Raw genomic sequence first — 16,559 nt, 5'->3', positions numbered from 1 at the left:
GCGCTTGATCGATCGTCTTTGACCAAGGTCAGTAGTCCAGTCTTTGTTGGTCGTCTTTTCTACTACCTTCTTATTCCATACACACCTTGTATTACCCCCTCTCCGATTTGACCTCGATGAGCTGACTGGGTGCTAGTTTCTACCCTTTCTACGTCTGGTCGTGTCTCCCATATCTAGATATGGCGCAGTCCAGGGGTAAGGAGGCGTCTCTGGAGAACGTCGGTACCATCGACATCTCTACTGCCACTATCCGTCGTATGGATGATTCCGCTCCCGCTATCGCAGGTGTCCTCGGCTATCCAAACACGCAGAACCTATTCCGTCTCGTCAGCTCAGACTGCGCCGAGACCCGGGATATCATCCTCAACTTCTACCACGACCGTGATAACAAATTCGGCTTCGCCGACTCAGCACAGGTCTCTCCGGGTCACCGCGTTATCCGCAACTCCTTGGTCCTCCTTGCGGTTCACCATGTGGGCAAATACACTAGCGTCCTGCTATCCCCATCCCCCCCGGATCTCTCCACCCCACACGTGGAGCCGACCAATGTGTTTGACCTTCGCGCACTGTGGCATATCCGCCGCCTGCTTCTGTCCCGCTCGCAGGATCTTGGTCGGCGCAGCCAGCTTCTCAAAGCCCCATTCTACTTCGACGCCAAGGAGACCCTGATCTGCTGGAAGCTCCTTACCTACTTCTCCCGGCAAATCGCCAAGGCAAAGAGTGTCACAGCCTACCTCGCCACCACCCCTCATATCCGCCCTGCTGTGCTGCCGGAGCTGACCACGTCCCGGTCCAGCGCCGCCGGTTCTACCGCTATCCCTACCCACGGTACGTCGGCCCAGTCCCGGGATGATTCGCAGGCCCTTCTGGAACTCCTCAAACTCTACCCCACGGACCCCTGTGATGATACTGACGATGAACCGCTCATTAGCGCGATGGAGACCGTCCCTTCGGAGCCCGAGTACTGCGACCTGGTGGTGGGACTTACCGCTCAGCTGCTCCAGCCAACCACTGCGCGCCTGAACCGCGCGCCTCTCACGCTGTCTGACGTGCGCGACCTCCACCGCCACCTCTGTGGCTCCGAGTTCTTCACTAGCTCAGTTCTCCACGCTGCTCCCGACGAGGTTCCCCCCAGCCTGCCGAACAACCCACAGCTCCAGACTGCGATCTCGGCGAGCTCTGCGTTAGTGGCGCTCTCGGTCCCTAACTCTTCTCTCGGCCATGCTGGTTCCGTCGACGATAGGCCGATGCCGATGGCTGACCCTGCCGCACTTGTGTCCGCCCGGGATGTGTCCCTTGACCACCTGACGTACCCGTTTGACACCGCTGTCCAGCATACCCAACTTTCTATCGACAGCGCAGGGCTACCGGTACTCACCCCGGTCTCCTCATACCCAGTCTGTCCTACCACTCTCAAGCCCTGGCAGGTTACTGGGGTCTCCTGGATGCTTCAGCAGGAAGCTAGCCCGCTACGGGGCGGCATCCTGGCCGACGCCTGTGGCCTGGGAAAGACGCTCACTGCGCTGACGCTCGTCCACCAGGCGGCGCTGGTCCAGTCCCAGCCTCCGTACCGGCCTTCCCTGATCCTGGTACCTTCCGCCCTGATTGATACGTGGCTCCTGGAGATCGATCGACACTTTGGCGACGCGCTCACAGTCCGGCTGTTCTACAGCACCAAGTCCCGCACCGGTGACTCTGAGCGGAAGCTCGTCATGCTTGAGTCGCTGGACGATTTGAACACGTTCCTCGGCTGCTGCCCGACTGACCAGGTGTCGTCAGCCCGTACTGTGGTCCTGTCGTCGTACAACACGTGGGCCACCCGCACCACCGCGGAGATTGACGAAGATGGCAATCCTGCCAGCCGTCCTCGGAAGGCCGCCCGTAAGGAGACCGACCCAATGGCGCTGGATCTTACCGCCGCCGAGGCCGGTATGGACGAAGACACTTCTGACATTGACGACATTGCCACCCTTTCGCTCTCTGGCGACGGAGGCGGCACGGGGGCGATACCAGCGGGCCCACAAACCCCGCGGGATGGTAGCGAGCAGCCTGACACCACTGACGCTGACACCACTGTCGCTGACCACACCGACGACACCGCCGACGGCCCAGTCACCCCTCCCCCTGCCGGCATCGACGCTGCCGTGACGGAACTTGGCGAGCTCCAGGAGCAGGCTGCCAGCCCGTCCGCGCCGAACAAGGCCGCAGCGCACAAGCCCCGCCGGTTCTGCACCAAGGTCACGGCCTCCTTCTGCCGTGTGATCTGCGACGAGGGCCACCGTCTCAAGACCATCTCCTCACGCCAGCACCAGTCGGTCGCTCTCCTCGACCGGGAGTATACCTGGTGTGTGACAGCTACCCCGATGTGGAACCGGGCCTTGGACTACTGTGGCTATCTCGCACTGCTGTGGAGAACCGAGTTTAAAATCCCCGCAGACAGCCCGCAAAAGTTCCCTCCTAGCATGAATCCCACCCCGGCTGCCGCAGCAGACCCGCTGGAGCCCTACACCCAGTGGTCGGCGGTAGACCAGCTTCCTGCTGAGGGAAAGCCCTACTTCCTGCTGGATCCCCGTGGCCTGGTGGTTCTCGCTCGGCGGGGTAAGCTCTCGACGGCGAGTGGGTTCCTGGCCCTCCCGATTGTCCTCCGCCTCAGCAGCCTGACCCGTGAGACCGGTAACCAGATGATTGGACCCCACGGTGCCGTCGTGGTCATCGGGGAAGACATCCCACGCCTCCACATCTCGACCGTTGAGCTTCGCTACACCCGCCACACGCAGGATATCCACAACCGCGGGTTCACCATCCTCTGCGAGAGCCTCTACGGGCCCCCAGGCGACTCCTCCGCCGCCCCGGCTGTGCCTGCGGACAGTCCTGCTAGTATGAACTGGTCAACCTTCCGTATGCTCTGTCACCTGTCTGTCTCGCCCAAGCTGGACCGGTTTCTCCGACGGTCCCCGTCCAGCGTTCTCTCCGCTGAGATCTCTCGCTTCACTGAGCGCGGAGACGACCACGGGTTTGGACTCTTCTGGTCACGAACCACAGAGGATCCGTCTGCGTCCGTGCCGACGAACCGGGTCGCCATGGCGCGGTACCTCGCTCACCAGAGCCCCCGCCTGCGTTACCTGTTTCACATTCTGGTTCAGCAAGGCGTGTTCGACTCGGTGGGCTCACACCCCCGATTCCTGATCTTCTGCCACTGGCCCCTGACCCTGTGGCTGGTCCAGATGTTCCTCGGTACCCTCCCGCTGGATTTTGTGGTGATCCGGGCCGCTATGTCGAACACTCTGCGTTCGAGCGCCATCGCACGCTTCAATGACCCCAGCTCGTCTACCCAGGTCCTGGTCACCACCTACAACTGTGGTGCGACCGGTCTGAATATGCACTCCCAATGCAGCCGAATTATCCTGATGGAGTCTGCGCTGAACCACAACTCCCTTTTCCAGACCATCGGGCGGATCCACCGCCTCGGCCAGCGCGAGGAGCAGCGTGCGTGGGTACTCTTTATGGACCACACCATCCAGCGGTACATGGAGTTCAACAATGCGACCAAGGTCCTCCCGCAGATCGCCGCGCAGTACCGCCCGTTCCTTGAGCGACAGGTCCCTGAGTCTTCCGAGGATCGCGACGCGACCATTGAGCAGCTCGCGAACCAGCTGCTGAACCATATGCTTGGTCTCGGCCCTGACTGTGCGGACCGGCTGGCCATGGGCGACTACAAAGACCTTGGGCTGGAAGGCAAGAGCAAGAGTGGCCGGCGGTACTCCCTACGCGGCTCCATGAAGCGAGCTGCGAGCGACCACGCTTCCCCGGGCCCCGTGAGCCACAAGCGTGTGGCCACTGCCTACCTCGCCTCCCCATCGTCGTCGCAACCAGCCCAGGGATCTACTCCTAAGCCGGTAGCCAGGTTTGGCGGAGACGGCGCGGACGACGAGGGTTACGCGACTGCCTAGAGGGGCCGCCTTGGTCGATCCTACACGGCGTACGGTTCGGTCTTCTTTGCCAGGCACACCGTCTCTAGGGGGGTTTTTTTAGGTTCCTACTACTCGATATGAATTTGATGCCCGATATGAATTGATGAATTTGATGATGGAGGGAGTTGATATGACTTGGTGACGGTGGAAGATGAATTGATGAGTGAGTGAATTAGTGGTGGGGGATGAGTTGATGAATTGCCAATGGCGGGAGTTGACATGACTTGGTGACGATGGAAGGAGTGCTCGGTCTTTAGGGATGGCCTGAGGCTATCTGTCTCCGTGCCTTCTCCTCTTGTGGTAGGGGTCCTGTTCACCTCTTGATAGTCAAATACCTAAGCAGATGTGATCATAAGCGCGTGCTATGTTAATTATCTAGTAGGATTAGTAATTATCTAGGGTAAGAGATCCCCCTTTTCTAACTGTGGTTAGAAAGTCCACCCAAGAGTCAGTGTGGTCGAAAATGCGGGAGAAGCGTGTGGACTAGTAATCATCTATGTTGTAGGATAAGAGACAGGTGCTCAGCCCCCTTTTCTGACCGCGGTCAGAAATTCCACCCAAGCAGCCATGGTAGGCGGTGACGTATGGCGGTGACATATGGCCCCCCTTTCTGACCGCGGTCAGAAATTCCACTATGGGAATTATAATTATAGCAGGCCCTAACCTATAGTCTAGACTCTACATAGAAGACTTGTTTAACAAAAGACGTCCATGACCACCCGGGCTCGCTCTTTTACTTACCTAGATGTAGATAATTATGTGGTCAATCGGTGTAATGTATACTCCGTATAGAACCTGTAGTAAATCCGGCCTGGGTTTTTTCCCGGTATTCTACCACGTAGGCATATACTTGGTGGATATAGTAGGAGATACTACAGCTACCACGTAGGATGAGTATTTGACCGCGGTCAGAAAGTTGACGTTAGTATCGGTATGCCATGTACCTACTAGGCTTATCATACAAAACCTCCAAGTAGGAGATTACAGTAGTGAGAGCACCCAGAAGTGAGAGCACCCAGAAGTGAGAGAAATCAGAAGTGAGAGCACCCAGCAAGACTGGCAGTGAGAGCACCTAGCAAGACTGGCAGTGAGAGAAATCAGAAGTGAGAGAAATCAGAAGTGAGAGCACCCAGCAAGACTGGCAGTGAGAGCACCCAGCAAAATCAGAAGTGAGAGCACCTAGTATATATTTATCTCGCGCGTCTCGCTATTCTCAAAGATATATAATGGCCCACTCCTTCTTCCCCACCCTCTCTCCCTCTCTCCACCTCTCGAGCACCAGCCTATACGCCACCTACCCAAGGTAAGTCCTGTCTCCCGCTCAACTCGACGAAGTGGTCTACTAACTCTCTATACCAGAGGCTGGCTGCCAGAGTCTAGGCAGCCAGCCTCTGGCTCCTAGTCTACAATAGGCAGGGGGTAGCCACAAACCCCCACCACAAGGGTGGTAAGTCCCGACTAACCAGTATCGAATAAAATATATACTAACTAGCTATTATCGTATAGGTGCCGCACCATCGACAACGTCAAGATCCAAGATCCAAGACGAGGAGGGATGCCCTCTTGGCAAGCAGCTTGAGGATGGCCGCACCCTATCGGACTACAACATCAGGAATCAGGATGGTCGCACACTATCCGACTATATTACCAAAGGATAGTTATATACCAAGCTAGCAATACAACCACTTTCTAATTAGATCAACCTAGCTACATCCGTTTACATTTCTTTCCCACCACTATCCTTTGTCCGCTTAGCGGCCTCTGCTAGTCGCTCTCTTCTCGCAGCCACAAATCGCTCCCTCGGAAATCTCTCTGGATCTAACTCTGTGAGGATATCTTCGATCGGCCTCGAAAACTCCTCCCGTGCAAGAGCTCTCTTTGTAGCGGCCCTTGCATATTCTACCTTATACCCCCTGACGACCTTGCCTTTCTGGGAATCCTTCTTCAAATCCTTCATCAGCGTATCATACTTCCACACCTTCCTAAGCGCCGTCTTCGCTCTAGCCGCCAGTTCACGGTGCCGGGTATCCTCGGCGATGGCGCGCTGCTCCTCGCTTCGGATCGAGCTTGGGTCGCTCAGCTCCTCCGGCTCTACACTGCCTACCTGTTCCTCTAGTCTTGGAAAGTGGCGTAGCCTGAGTGCATCACACCGCGCTCGGTCCACTGCACGAACCCGGGCGAAGATATCGTCGCTGTAGCTCGTCACTAGCCACGGCTGCCGGATCAGATTCTCGGGGGCCCACTTCGCCTGCTGGGTCAGCTTCCGCAGTGCGTACCGTGGCGGGTACCGTGTCCAGATCCAGTGGGCAATCTCTCCATCCTCGTCCAGCGGCGGTATCAGCGGTCCACCTTCGTCGGTGGTATCTAGAGCATCCCCGCCCACCCAGTCTGCAATACCGTCAGTCGGCAGCGATGGGAGAATCACCTCGACCCGGCAGCCGGTCGGGAACGTGGTCGCAAAGGCCTCAGTGCTCCTTTCCCACCCAGTACGCGGCAGCGTCGGTAGGTCTGCCGGCGTCCAGCGAAACACGACGGGCTGGTAGGCGACCTGCCCTGTCATCTCGCGGCAGACGTATTGGACGAGGGCTGGGTGGGTGCTGCACCACAGCGGTAGCCGGCCCCCTCTGCCCTTCGGCCAGAAGTCGCGCTGGGTTGGGTTTGGCAGTACCCAGTGGGTGCGGACAAACGTGGCGTGAACCAGCCTCCGCCATTCCTGCGCGGTCTCGTAGGAGTGTGTCGCGGCGATCGCGTCGAAGCTGCGGTGGAATAGCTCACGGTACGGTTTCGACGCCCAGTGCTGCCGCTGCACCAGCTCCCCCTGCCACCCGTCGCCCTCCCACCCCCAGAGGACGGTAAACATGGTGTCGATATGCTTGATCTGGATCCCCTTGGCCCCGAGCGGGTACGTGTGGTCGGCCAGCCGGCCCCCGGGTAGGATATCGTGGAGCACCTCCATCGTTAGCGGCTGGCGGCCCTCGAGCGCCTCGGCGGCACGGGGCCCTCGCAGCCGCTCGACAGACGACAGCCGCCGGAAGACCTCCCGTCGAAACGCCATCAGGCAGAGGTCGGCGAGGAGCACGAGGATCTTCCGCGTTCGGGGGCGGTGTGCACGACAGGCCTCCAGCTGGAGGAAGACGTCGTGCAGGAATACCCAGTCGTCGAGCTCCTGCCGCACTACGCCGTAGCGCGGGAGGTAACTTCCTAGGAGTGAGGGTAGCCGGATCGCAAGCCGGGCCCGGTGCGGCTCCCGGAATAGCATCGGTCCCCAGTCGAATTTATCCTGGAACCAAGCGAACCCGTACTGCTGCATAGTCTCCCCCCAGCCAAGGCCCTCGATCACTGTGCCCCTATCCTCGCCCTCGGCTGGCGGCTGTACTCGCTCGCTGATCCAGAGCTCCCGGCAGTGGGACGGAGAGGCCCCCTGCCCTCCCAGGCCGTAGTGCAGCGCCCGTAGAAACGCCATCGCCACCCTGGAGTGTTCCCAGTGGAGCTGTCCTGCCGGGCGGCTGCTGTATACCAGCTCCACCGCGAGGCAGAGACGGTTCAGATTCCACCTCAGCCACTGGACTGCGTCGTCAGTCGTGTGGCAGTAGAACGGCCGCAGCGCGATATCCTCCGGGGGGACACGGAGTACGCCATCCCCCCCCTGGGCCTCCATCTCGCTATCTAGCGCAGAGAGCAGCGCTGCCGTCACCCGATACTCCTCACGGGTGCCATACGAACGGTCCTCGGCCCCCTGGAGGGCAAGGTGGCACCGCTTCTTTGTATGGAGATACCCGCGGAGTAATGTGGCACGGGAGTGGGCACGACCTCCCCCGGTATGCTCCAAAACCCGGACAAGCGCTGCCGGGAGTGCGAGGGTATCAAGCGCCTTATTCCCAAACGGGTACGTTTTTCCCACCCCGAAAATCTCCTTTGAGGTATTGTATAGCTGTGCGTATAGGAGCCCAGTCTGTCGGAGGGTCGATTGGCGGTTCGTCTCGACAGTCAGGCTCCCAGTATCCCGCAGCAGCGCCCAGGGCCAGAACCGTGACCGTACCGGCTTCGTCGACGGCGCAGTCGACTCGGTGGGAGATGGGGAGGGCGTTGGACTCTGCGTCTGGGGAATCGGCTCGGTCGGAGATGGGGAGGGCGATGGGGAGGGCGAGGACGTCGGGCTCTGTACTGGGGGAATCGGCTCGGTCGGAGGTAGGGAGGACGACGGTGAGGGCGAGGACATAGGGCTCTGTACGGGGCTCTGTATAGGGCTCTGTACCAGGGGGATCAGCTCGGTCGGAGATAGAGAGGGACTAGGTGAGTGAATCGGGCTCTGCGTCAGGGGGTTTGGCTCAGCTGGTCGTGGGGAGGGTACCGTCGCTAACTCAGTCTGGTCTTGCAGCGTCGTCTCGAGCTGTACAAGCCACTCCTCGAACCGACTTAGGCAACACCGGCGCCATGTGAGCTCTAGGGCATACCGTGGCCTAGTCGCCTCCTGGGTTAGGATCTGATCTGGGAGGCTTACCTCCTTCGCTACATCGAAAAAGGAGCTTGCTAGGAACCGGTCGTCTACCGCTGTAAGCCATATGTGCCTCCAGCCCTGCATCATCTGGGACCATGTATCCCGCCGCGTCTCGCCCTTTAGGCTCTTCGATGTAAGCAGGAGTCTTGCCTGGCCGTACTCATTCGCTGTATGGGCCCCAGGAGCTAGCTGATCCTGAATCGCTGCCCATATGGTACCTAGCGCGGTTGGGCCGATAAAGTGCGTAAGGAGCTGGATCCGTGGTAGCTGGTGTGTCGAAGCTGTAGCTCCCTCGGCTGCAGCTGCGGTCCCTCGTGCCATCGCCTCCTCCCCACTCCCTGGTAGCCGGCTGACGGTCTCTTGGGGTAGTGTACTGACGAGGGCTGGGAGCATGATATGGTCCATCCACTCGCAGTACTCCTCGCTGGTTAACACAAACGCCTTCCGGGATGGCTGGTAGAGCCGAGGAAAGAGGATAAACACCTCCATGGCCTCGAAACCACGAAGCCGCCCAAGTGGGAGGTGGGGGACGTGGTGTACTGGGACGTGTCGGTGGTGTAGCCGCTGGGTATCTATGTCCATCCACTCGACGAGGAGCGGATCAAGGTGGAGGGAGCTAGTGAGGGTGCTGATCGCTGGGCGTGTCGCTAACCAGTATAGTCCCTGTCGCGCGACGGCGAGACTTGTCGCCCACCCCCCACTGCTGTCGATATCAAACGATACTGGGAGTGCCGGCGGCACTGCTGCGTTTGCGATGCCTGGGTCTACCACCGGTGGCCTTGGGCTATCCCCGTGCATGGTCTCGTCAGGACTGAGGCCGCAGAGTAGCTGCCGGCGGACCATTGGCGCGAAATCATTGGCCCACGGGGCAGGGTATTGTTGGAAGGTCGGTTGGTCTAGTACGTCCGGCACGGTAGTTTGTTGGGTTGCCTCCCGTAGGCTGATGATACTTTGTCCAGATGGCACCCTCGGCTCCGGCTCGACATGGCCGTTAGGTGGGCACCCGTGGTGCTGGAGGAGCTGCTGCGCGATTCCACGGGCGAGCTGCTGGACCTGGGGTGATACCGCTGGAGGCTCTGTCGACTGTCCCTCCTGCCGCTGCGCGGAACTCGGTGTACTACCGCTCTCTACTAGGGGGGGGATCGACCCCTCCCCGTCCTCGTCGGTACTGATTATCCACTCGCCTACTGTAGTATTGAGATTGAGATCAAGACTGCTCCTGTCACTCACTATGAACTGCTCCTGCTCATGGTCGATCTCATCCCTATCGCTCGCTGCGAATTGCTCGTGGTTAATCTCTACCCGTAGCGTAGTAAAGGCATCGTGGACAGTTGAGGTGAGTGGTATAGTCTCGCTTATGTCTCCCTCTAGCGGTAGTAGCGATGTATGGTAGAACTGGGTGATCTGCTGGACGGGCTGTGAGGTAGACTCGTCCTGGGCCTGCTCCCTCTGGGAGATTGTGACCGCCTGCTGTCGCTGTCGATACCGCTGCCGCCGGGCCTCAAGCGCTGCAGCTCGATCAGGATACTTTCGTGGGCGGCCGACCATGGTTGTGGTCTATAGGTCCTCTTATACTAGAAACTGTAGCCTAATATTAAACCCCGGAAGAATCCTCGCTGGGTATACATAAAATACTGACTAGAACAAAGAGCAGGTAAAATGAAAAACCCTAGTAAGACAGAGGCTTGGGATCTATACTAAGAATCCACAAGATCTATAGGTGCCTATTTGGCGGCTATGCATTTTGACCCCGAAAACGTGTGACTCGAGTCCCCAAACCCCCTGAACCCCCTGAACCCCCTGGCTCTTGCTTACCAGCTGTCTCGGAGTTGATAGATCGACTTGTTGAGACCTACAAACTCTAAATATAGTAAGTCTCATTTTAACCTATAACTACGGAGTATAGATATATTAAACAACTAGATAGATTATTTACTAGATTATTTACCACTTCTTTGTTACCAATATCTTACACTAGATCCTAATGGCTATTATACTTCCACGGTCACTTGCTAGCTCAGAGAGCCCTACGTGGAACCCCCCCAATACACAAGACAAAGGAAAGGCTCGCCTTCGTAGCCCCCCTAAGCCATCTAGACGGCGGTCTACCTCAACTCGGCAGCGGAGATCTAGTTCTCTTAGCTCAAACCAGACTCGGCTCGACCAAATATGGGGCGTTCAGCGAATCATTAAGTGTCATCAGGATACACCCTCAAGGAGAGCATCGTCCTCCAGAATCTCAGTATCGTCATCCAGAATCTCGGTACCGGCAACACCGGTGGCATCGTCCTCCAGGGTCTCAGCACCGGGAGCATCGTCCTCCAGAATCTCAGTATCGTCCTCCAGGGTCCCAGCACCGGTAGCATCGTCTCCCCGGGTCTCAGTACCAACAACACCGGTAGCATCGTCCTCCAGAATCTCAGTATCGTCCTCCAGGGTCTCAGCACCGGTAGCATCGTCTCCCCGGGTCTCAGTACCAACAACACCGGGAGCATCGTCCTCCAGGGTCTCAGCACTGGGAGCATCGTCCTCCAGAATCTCAGCATCGTCCTCCAGAATCTCAGCACCAAGCTCTAGGGTCTCAGTACCAACAACACCAGTGGCATCGTCCTCCAGGGTCTCAGCACTAAGCTCCAGAATCTCAGTACCAAGCTCTAGAATCTCAGTACCGGCAGCACTAGTAGTATCGTCTCCCCGGGTCTCAGTACCAGCAACACCAGGAGCATCGTCCTCCAGGGTCTCAGTACCAATACCACCGGTAGCATCGTCCTCCAGAATCTCAGTACCAACAACACCAGGAGCATCGTCCTCCAGGGTCTCAGCACCAAGCTCCAGAATCTCAGTACCGGCAGCACTAGTAGTATCGTCTCCCCGGGTCTCAGTACCAGCAACACCAGGAGCATCGTCCTCCAGGGTCTCAGTACCAACACCACCGGTAGCATCGTCCTCCAGGGTCTCAGCACCAAGCTCCAGAATCTCAGTACCGGCAGCACTAGTAGTATCGTCTCCCCGGGTCTCAGTACCAACAACACCAGTGGAATCGTCCTCCAGGGTCTCAGCACCGGGAGCATCGTCTCCCCGGATCTCAGCACCGGGAGCATCGTCTCCCCGGGTCTCAGCACCGGTAACACCGTCTCCTAGAGGTCCAACACCAGTGACTCCGGTAGCAACAGTCGCACTATCTCCCTGGACACAATCGCCGTGTGGTCCACAGAAACGTCCAAGCACAGAATTATCTCCAGGAGCTCAGCCCATAGAGAAACGCGCCAGGCTTTTTACCAAGCAACCACCCCAGCCTCTTCAGGTATCCCAACCACTCCTGCAGTCCCCTTATTTGGCAGAAGGAGGCCAGGTGCCCCTCCATCATGTTGACTTCCCTGACGCCGCGCCGACTGTCTATGGTAGTACTATCTTTAGTACTCACTCCGACCCACATAGCGACATAGACTCGGTGTATAACCCATCACAGGCTAGTTTACACAGTAGCCCCGGTAGGGATTACACAGACCTTAGGGTCCGATTACATCAGGAGGAGCTAGCTGTTCAGGCTCTGGTAGAACAAACCGATCGTCGTCCAGCGCAGCAACGCACAACAAAAACAAAAACACAGGAAGCCGATATCCCAGTACACCGGTTTGGACACCCACCACCCCACTGGGGTCGAGCCGAGGTGGCTAAACTCCAGGAGCTCCTACAGGAGTTCGGCACTGCCTGGCAGGCTATCTGGAATGACAACTATATCGGGTGGACTAAGGGCCCAAAGTCAGACTGGATCCACCCCGGCCGGGATGCCAAAAAATACCGCTACAAAGCTAGGAATATGAAGATTCAGCTGATGAGGTTAGTCTCTCAATACACGTCTATCCACGTTTATTCTACTAATGTACTCGGCTAGTGCACAGGAGGATGTACCGATATACCTTGCTGACGTGAATCTCTCCCCCGCGGAGTTAAGCAGAGTCGCGAAGGGACGGGTAGCGCATACCGCCGCTCAACGTGCCCAGTCGCGACCCACGCGACCTCGGCTACCACAGTCAGCAGCTCACCATACACGAAAGTTTGAGCAGAGCCTCTTTAGGTTTCCTTCTACATCCTAATTTATTACGCAATCTACCTCTTTTTTTTCTATACCCAGTTCCTCGATTTTTTTCCGTATGGTAGTATAGATCACAATCGAAGGAACTGTAGTCAAAAGACTTAGGTAGTAAAATAAGAGACGATATATAGAGACAATAGGATATATTCATACATATGTAGATGATAATATAGGGAGGAATAGAAGTACTACTATATAATATATATCCACACACTACTATTTTATAACCATAGTCAGAGATTATTAACTAGATAGTAGGGAGGAGTAGGGATACCGTACATATATATCATACTACTACTAGAAGGACAGATAGGCCCCCCCCTTTAGGTAGGATTTCTGACCGTGGTCAGAGATAAGTAGGTAGAAATTAGTATATGGGAGAAGGGTATGGTCGTAAGGAGAAGAGGGCCTACCTAGTAGGATTTCTGACCACGGTCAGAAATTAGTGTGGTCGAAAATACGGGAGAAGCGCTTGGTCGAAAATGCGGGAGAAGCGCTTGGTCGAAAATGCGGGAGAAGCGTATGGTCGAAAATGCAGGAGATAGACTTGGTCGAAAATGCGGGAGAAGCGCTTGGTCGAAAATGCGGGAGAAGCGCTTGGTCGAAAATGCGGGAGATGGACTTGGTCGAAAATGTAGTAGAAGGACTTGGTCGAAAATGTAGTAGAAGCGCTTGGTCGAAAATGCGGGAGAAGGACTTGGTCGAAAATGCAGTAGAAGCGCTTGGTCGAAAATGCGGGAGAAGCGCTTGGTCGAAAATGCAGGAGAAGGACTTGGTCGAAAATGCAGGAGATGGACTTGGTCGAAAATGCAGTAGATGGACTTGGTCGAAAATGCAGGAGAAGCGCCTGGTCGAAAATGCGGGAGATGGACTTGGTCGAAAATGCAGTAGATGGACTTGGTCGAAAATGCAGTAGAAGCGCTTGGTCGAAAATGCGGGAGAAGCGCTTGGTCGAAAATGCAGGAGAAGGACTTGGTCGAAAATGCAGGAGATGGACTTGGTCGAAAATGTAGTAGATGGACTTGGTCGAAAATGCAGGAGAAGCGCCTGGTCGAAAATGCGGGAGATGGACTTGGTCGAAAATGTAGTAGAAGGACTTGGTCGAAAATGTAGTAGAAGCGCTTGGTCGAAAATGCGGGAGAAGCGCTTGGTCGAAAATGTGGGAGAAGCGCTTGGTCGAAAATGTGGGAGAAGAGGAAGTCTATAGTTATAACGTTATTTTTATAGTATAGTACTACTAACTATATTAAAAAATAATATAAAGTATAGAACCTAAATTTAGGTAAAAGTATAATCTAAATTAATATTATATATAAATTAAAAATTATTATAATAATAGTCAATAGTATAGTATAGTATAGTATAAGTATATTTAATATTATATAAGAGATATATAAATAATAGAATTTTATTTAAGTTATAGGAATAATATATAAAGGCTTAGTAGTATATAATATATAAATAAAAGAGAATTTTAATTAAAAGAGAGATATATCTTACTTAGGGCTTAATATATCGTATAGTATTAAAGCTTAGTAGTACTAAGTACTTAGCTTAGTACTATAAATAATATAAATATTAATTCTCGAAAAATAGTATATATTATATAGGTATATATTTAAGTATATAAAGGCGTATTTTAGTAGTTTTTAAATTATAATATATCGTATTGTGTATTATTTATGTAAGAAAAGATATAAAAAGATAGGTTATTATTATATTTTAGAAAAAAAAGGGATTAGTATTAAAGTAGGTTAGTGTTATAGTATTACCCGGTACTTCTTTAAAGTAAAGAGTATATTTTAATAAGAATACTAAGTATAGAGAAATAAAGAAAAGAAGAAAGGAAGAATTAAGTATATAAAGGGTTTATAAAGGATTAGTAAAAAAGAATTTTAGGGTATATAAATTATATAAATACTTTACTTTAAATATATAATACTAACTAAAATTTAGGTCTAATTATAGAAGTATTTCTATAATATATATAGATTAGAATATATAATACCTTATAATAGTAAAATTAGTAAAATAAAGTAGTTAGTATAGGAGTAATTAAAGTATAAGGATATTATATAAATAATATATACGATATTAATTATTAAGGGTTAAGATATATATTTTTAATAGTAATAATATTTTAGGGAATATATATTATAATAAATATAAAATCTACTAAGTGTTACGCACTACTAACTAGTTATAGTTAGGTTAGATAGGTTCTAGGTATACTTGCCTTAATACTCCTTATATATCTAACATTAACGATCTATTATAACTAAGCTATTACCTATAAGGCCTTACTATAGCCTAAGTCCTATTAAGAGATCGAGGAACGATACTAGTAAGAGCACCGAGTAGATCTATACTAGGGTATTAGTCTACTTATAAGTATTATTAAGTTATAATTAAGTAAAGAGTTATAATAGTCTAAAAGGTAAATATAAGTAATAATATATAATTAAAGATAAAGAACTAAACTAAGTATATAAATAAGTATCCTTATATATCTTTCGATTCCTACTCCTAGTATAACTTTTTAGAGTTACCGCTAGAGTCGCTATATACTCCTATATATACTTCTCTAAGTTAATGCGGGAGTTATAGTTATATATCCCTAGTTCTATATATAGCGATTCCTAGTATAGGTAATATCCGATACCCTAAAGTATATATATACTAGAAACCTCCTAGCAAGGAGTTTAATTAGGCTTAATTATACTTTTACTTACTAAGTATAAATAGGTTTTCTCTTTCTTAAATACCTAGAGATACTAGAGTATTAGATACTATATATAATCTACTAATAAATAGATTAGTTAGCTCTCGGTAGCCTATCTATATACCTAGTAGGGTACTATCGATTAGTAATAGGTAGTTCTATAATACTAAGGTATTTTATAAACTATAACTATATAAATTATAATTATTATTTAGTTATTTTATATAAATTAAAAGATTAAAAGAGTTATTTAAGTTAATAGTATATAATTAAGAGATAAATATTAATTAAGGATTTAAGTTAAGTAAAGTAAAGAGTAGATTATTTAATAAAGTTAAGAATAGTTTAGATTTAGGAATTTATTAAGAGAATTATATGATATAAATTATTAATAATAAAAAGGTATAAATAATAAAGTATAAAAAGGGATTAGAAAAGTAAATTATAGAATTAAGTTATTAAAAGTAATATATAATATATATAGTATTATAAGGTTTATAGAGAGAGAGAGAGAGAGAGAGAGAGATATAGTACTAAAGGGTAGGTAATTTATATAAATATTATATTTAAATTAAAAGATTTATAATCTTAGATTTAAGAAGAGAGTAATAGATATTAATAAGATATATTTTATAGAGGATATATTTCGATATAGGAATTAGAAATCAAGTAGGAATATTTTTTAAGTAAAATGGTTTATCTCTTTTTAAAGTAGTATAATAGTTATATATTAAGAGATATATTATCGTAGGATTAGAGTATAATAATATAGCGGTAAGTAAATTATTAGAGTTAAATTAAAAAGATACGATTAAGTGATTAAATATAATAAAAGGATCGAAGAGAGAGATAAAAGAAAGTAGATTTAAGGTATTATCCAAATAAATAAAAATGAAATAAATTTCTAAGAAAAGAGTCAGAAGAAATAAAGAGGAAGATTAATTAATAATGTTAACGATATAGGGCTTTCGGGCTTTTATATTAAATATAAAGCTTAGCCCTAAGGATATCGAAGTGTCTTAGATAAGGTAAGGGTAGGATAGTGTAGCGTACTACTTTATAGGATCCACAGGGCCCTAGGCCCCAGGGGAAGGTTACACTTCGGGCCCGTTCGACGCCAACCATTCTTAGGGCTTAGGGCTTAGGGCTTAGGGCTTAGGGCTTAGGGCTTAGGGCTTAGGGCTTAGGGCTTAGGGCTTAGGGCTTAGGGCTGAGGGCTTAGGGCTTAAGGCTTAGGGCTTAGAGCTTAGGGCTTAAGGCTTAGGGCTGAGG

At 51.3% G+C, this 16,559-nt stretch overlaps 4 protein-coding genes across 4 annotated transcripts; 2 read left to right on the top strand and 2 right to left on the bottom strand.

Moving 5' to 3' along the window:
- Window positions 1-179: 179 nt before the first annotated feature.
- On the top strand, window positions 180-3,950 carry PGRI_095920 (SNF2-related protein; the record flags this gene model as incomplete). Its single annotated transcript, XM_040797305.1, has 1 exon — window positions 180-3,950. One exon carries the CDS (start codon window positions 180-182, stop codon window positions 3,948-3,950), a length of 3,771 nt encoding a protein of 1,256 aa, XP_040643670.1.
- A 1,247-nt stretch (window positions 3,951-5,197) lies between these two features.
- On the top strand, window positions 5,198-5,629 carry PGRI_095910 (uncharacterized protein; the record flags this gene model as incomplete). Its single annotated transcript, XM_040797304.1, has 3 exons — window positions 5,198-5,274; window positions 5,384-5,418; window positions 5,478-5,629. 3 exons carry the CDS (start codon window positions 5,198-5,200, stop codon window positions 5,627-5,629), a joined length of 264 nt encoding a protein of 87 aa, XP_040643669.1.
- Window positions 5,630-5,688: 59 nt separating this feature from the next.
- Window positions 5,689-10,017, bottom strand: PGRI_095900 (uncharacterized protein; the record flags this gene model as incomplete). Its single annotated transcript, XM_040797303.1, has 1 exon — window positions 5,689-10,017. The coding sequence occupies one exon, from the start codon at window positions 10,015-10,017 to the stop codon at window positions 5,689-5,691; it is 4,329 nt and encodes a 1,442-aa protein (XP_040643668.1).
- Window positions 10,018-10,668: 651 nt separating this feature from the next.
- Window positions 10,669-11,905, bottom strand: PGRI_095890 (uncharacterized protein; the record flags this gene model as incomplete). The annotated part of the gene is made up of 2 exons (XM_040797302.1): window positions 10,669-11,655; window positions 11,894-11,905. 2 exons carry the CDS (start codon window positions 11,903-11,905, stop codon window positions 10,669-10,671), a joined length of 999 nt encoding a protein of 332 aa, XP_040643667.1.
- Window positions 11,906-16,559: the final 4,654 nt, after the last annotated feature.

This window comes from Penicillium griseofulvum, assembly GCF_001561935.1.
Source record: "Penicillium griseofulvum strain PG3 chromosome Unknown contig_24, whole genome shotgun sequence".
NCBI classification, from domain to species: Eukaryota; Fungi; Ascomycota; class Eurotiomycetes; order Eurotiales; family Aspergillaceae; genus Penicillium; species Penicillium griseofulvum.
The sequence above is the reverse complement of the archived record's forward strand: the minus strand, read 5'-3'. Positions and strand labels throughout refer to the sequence as shown.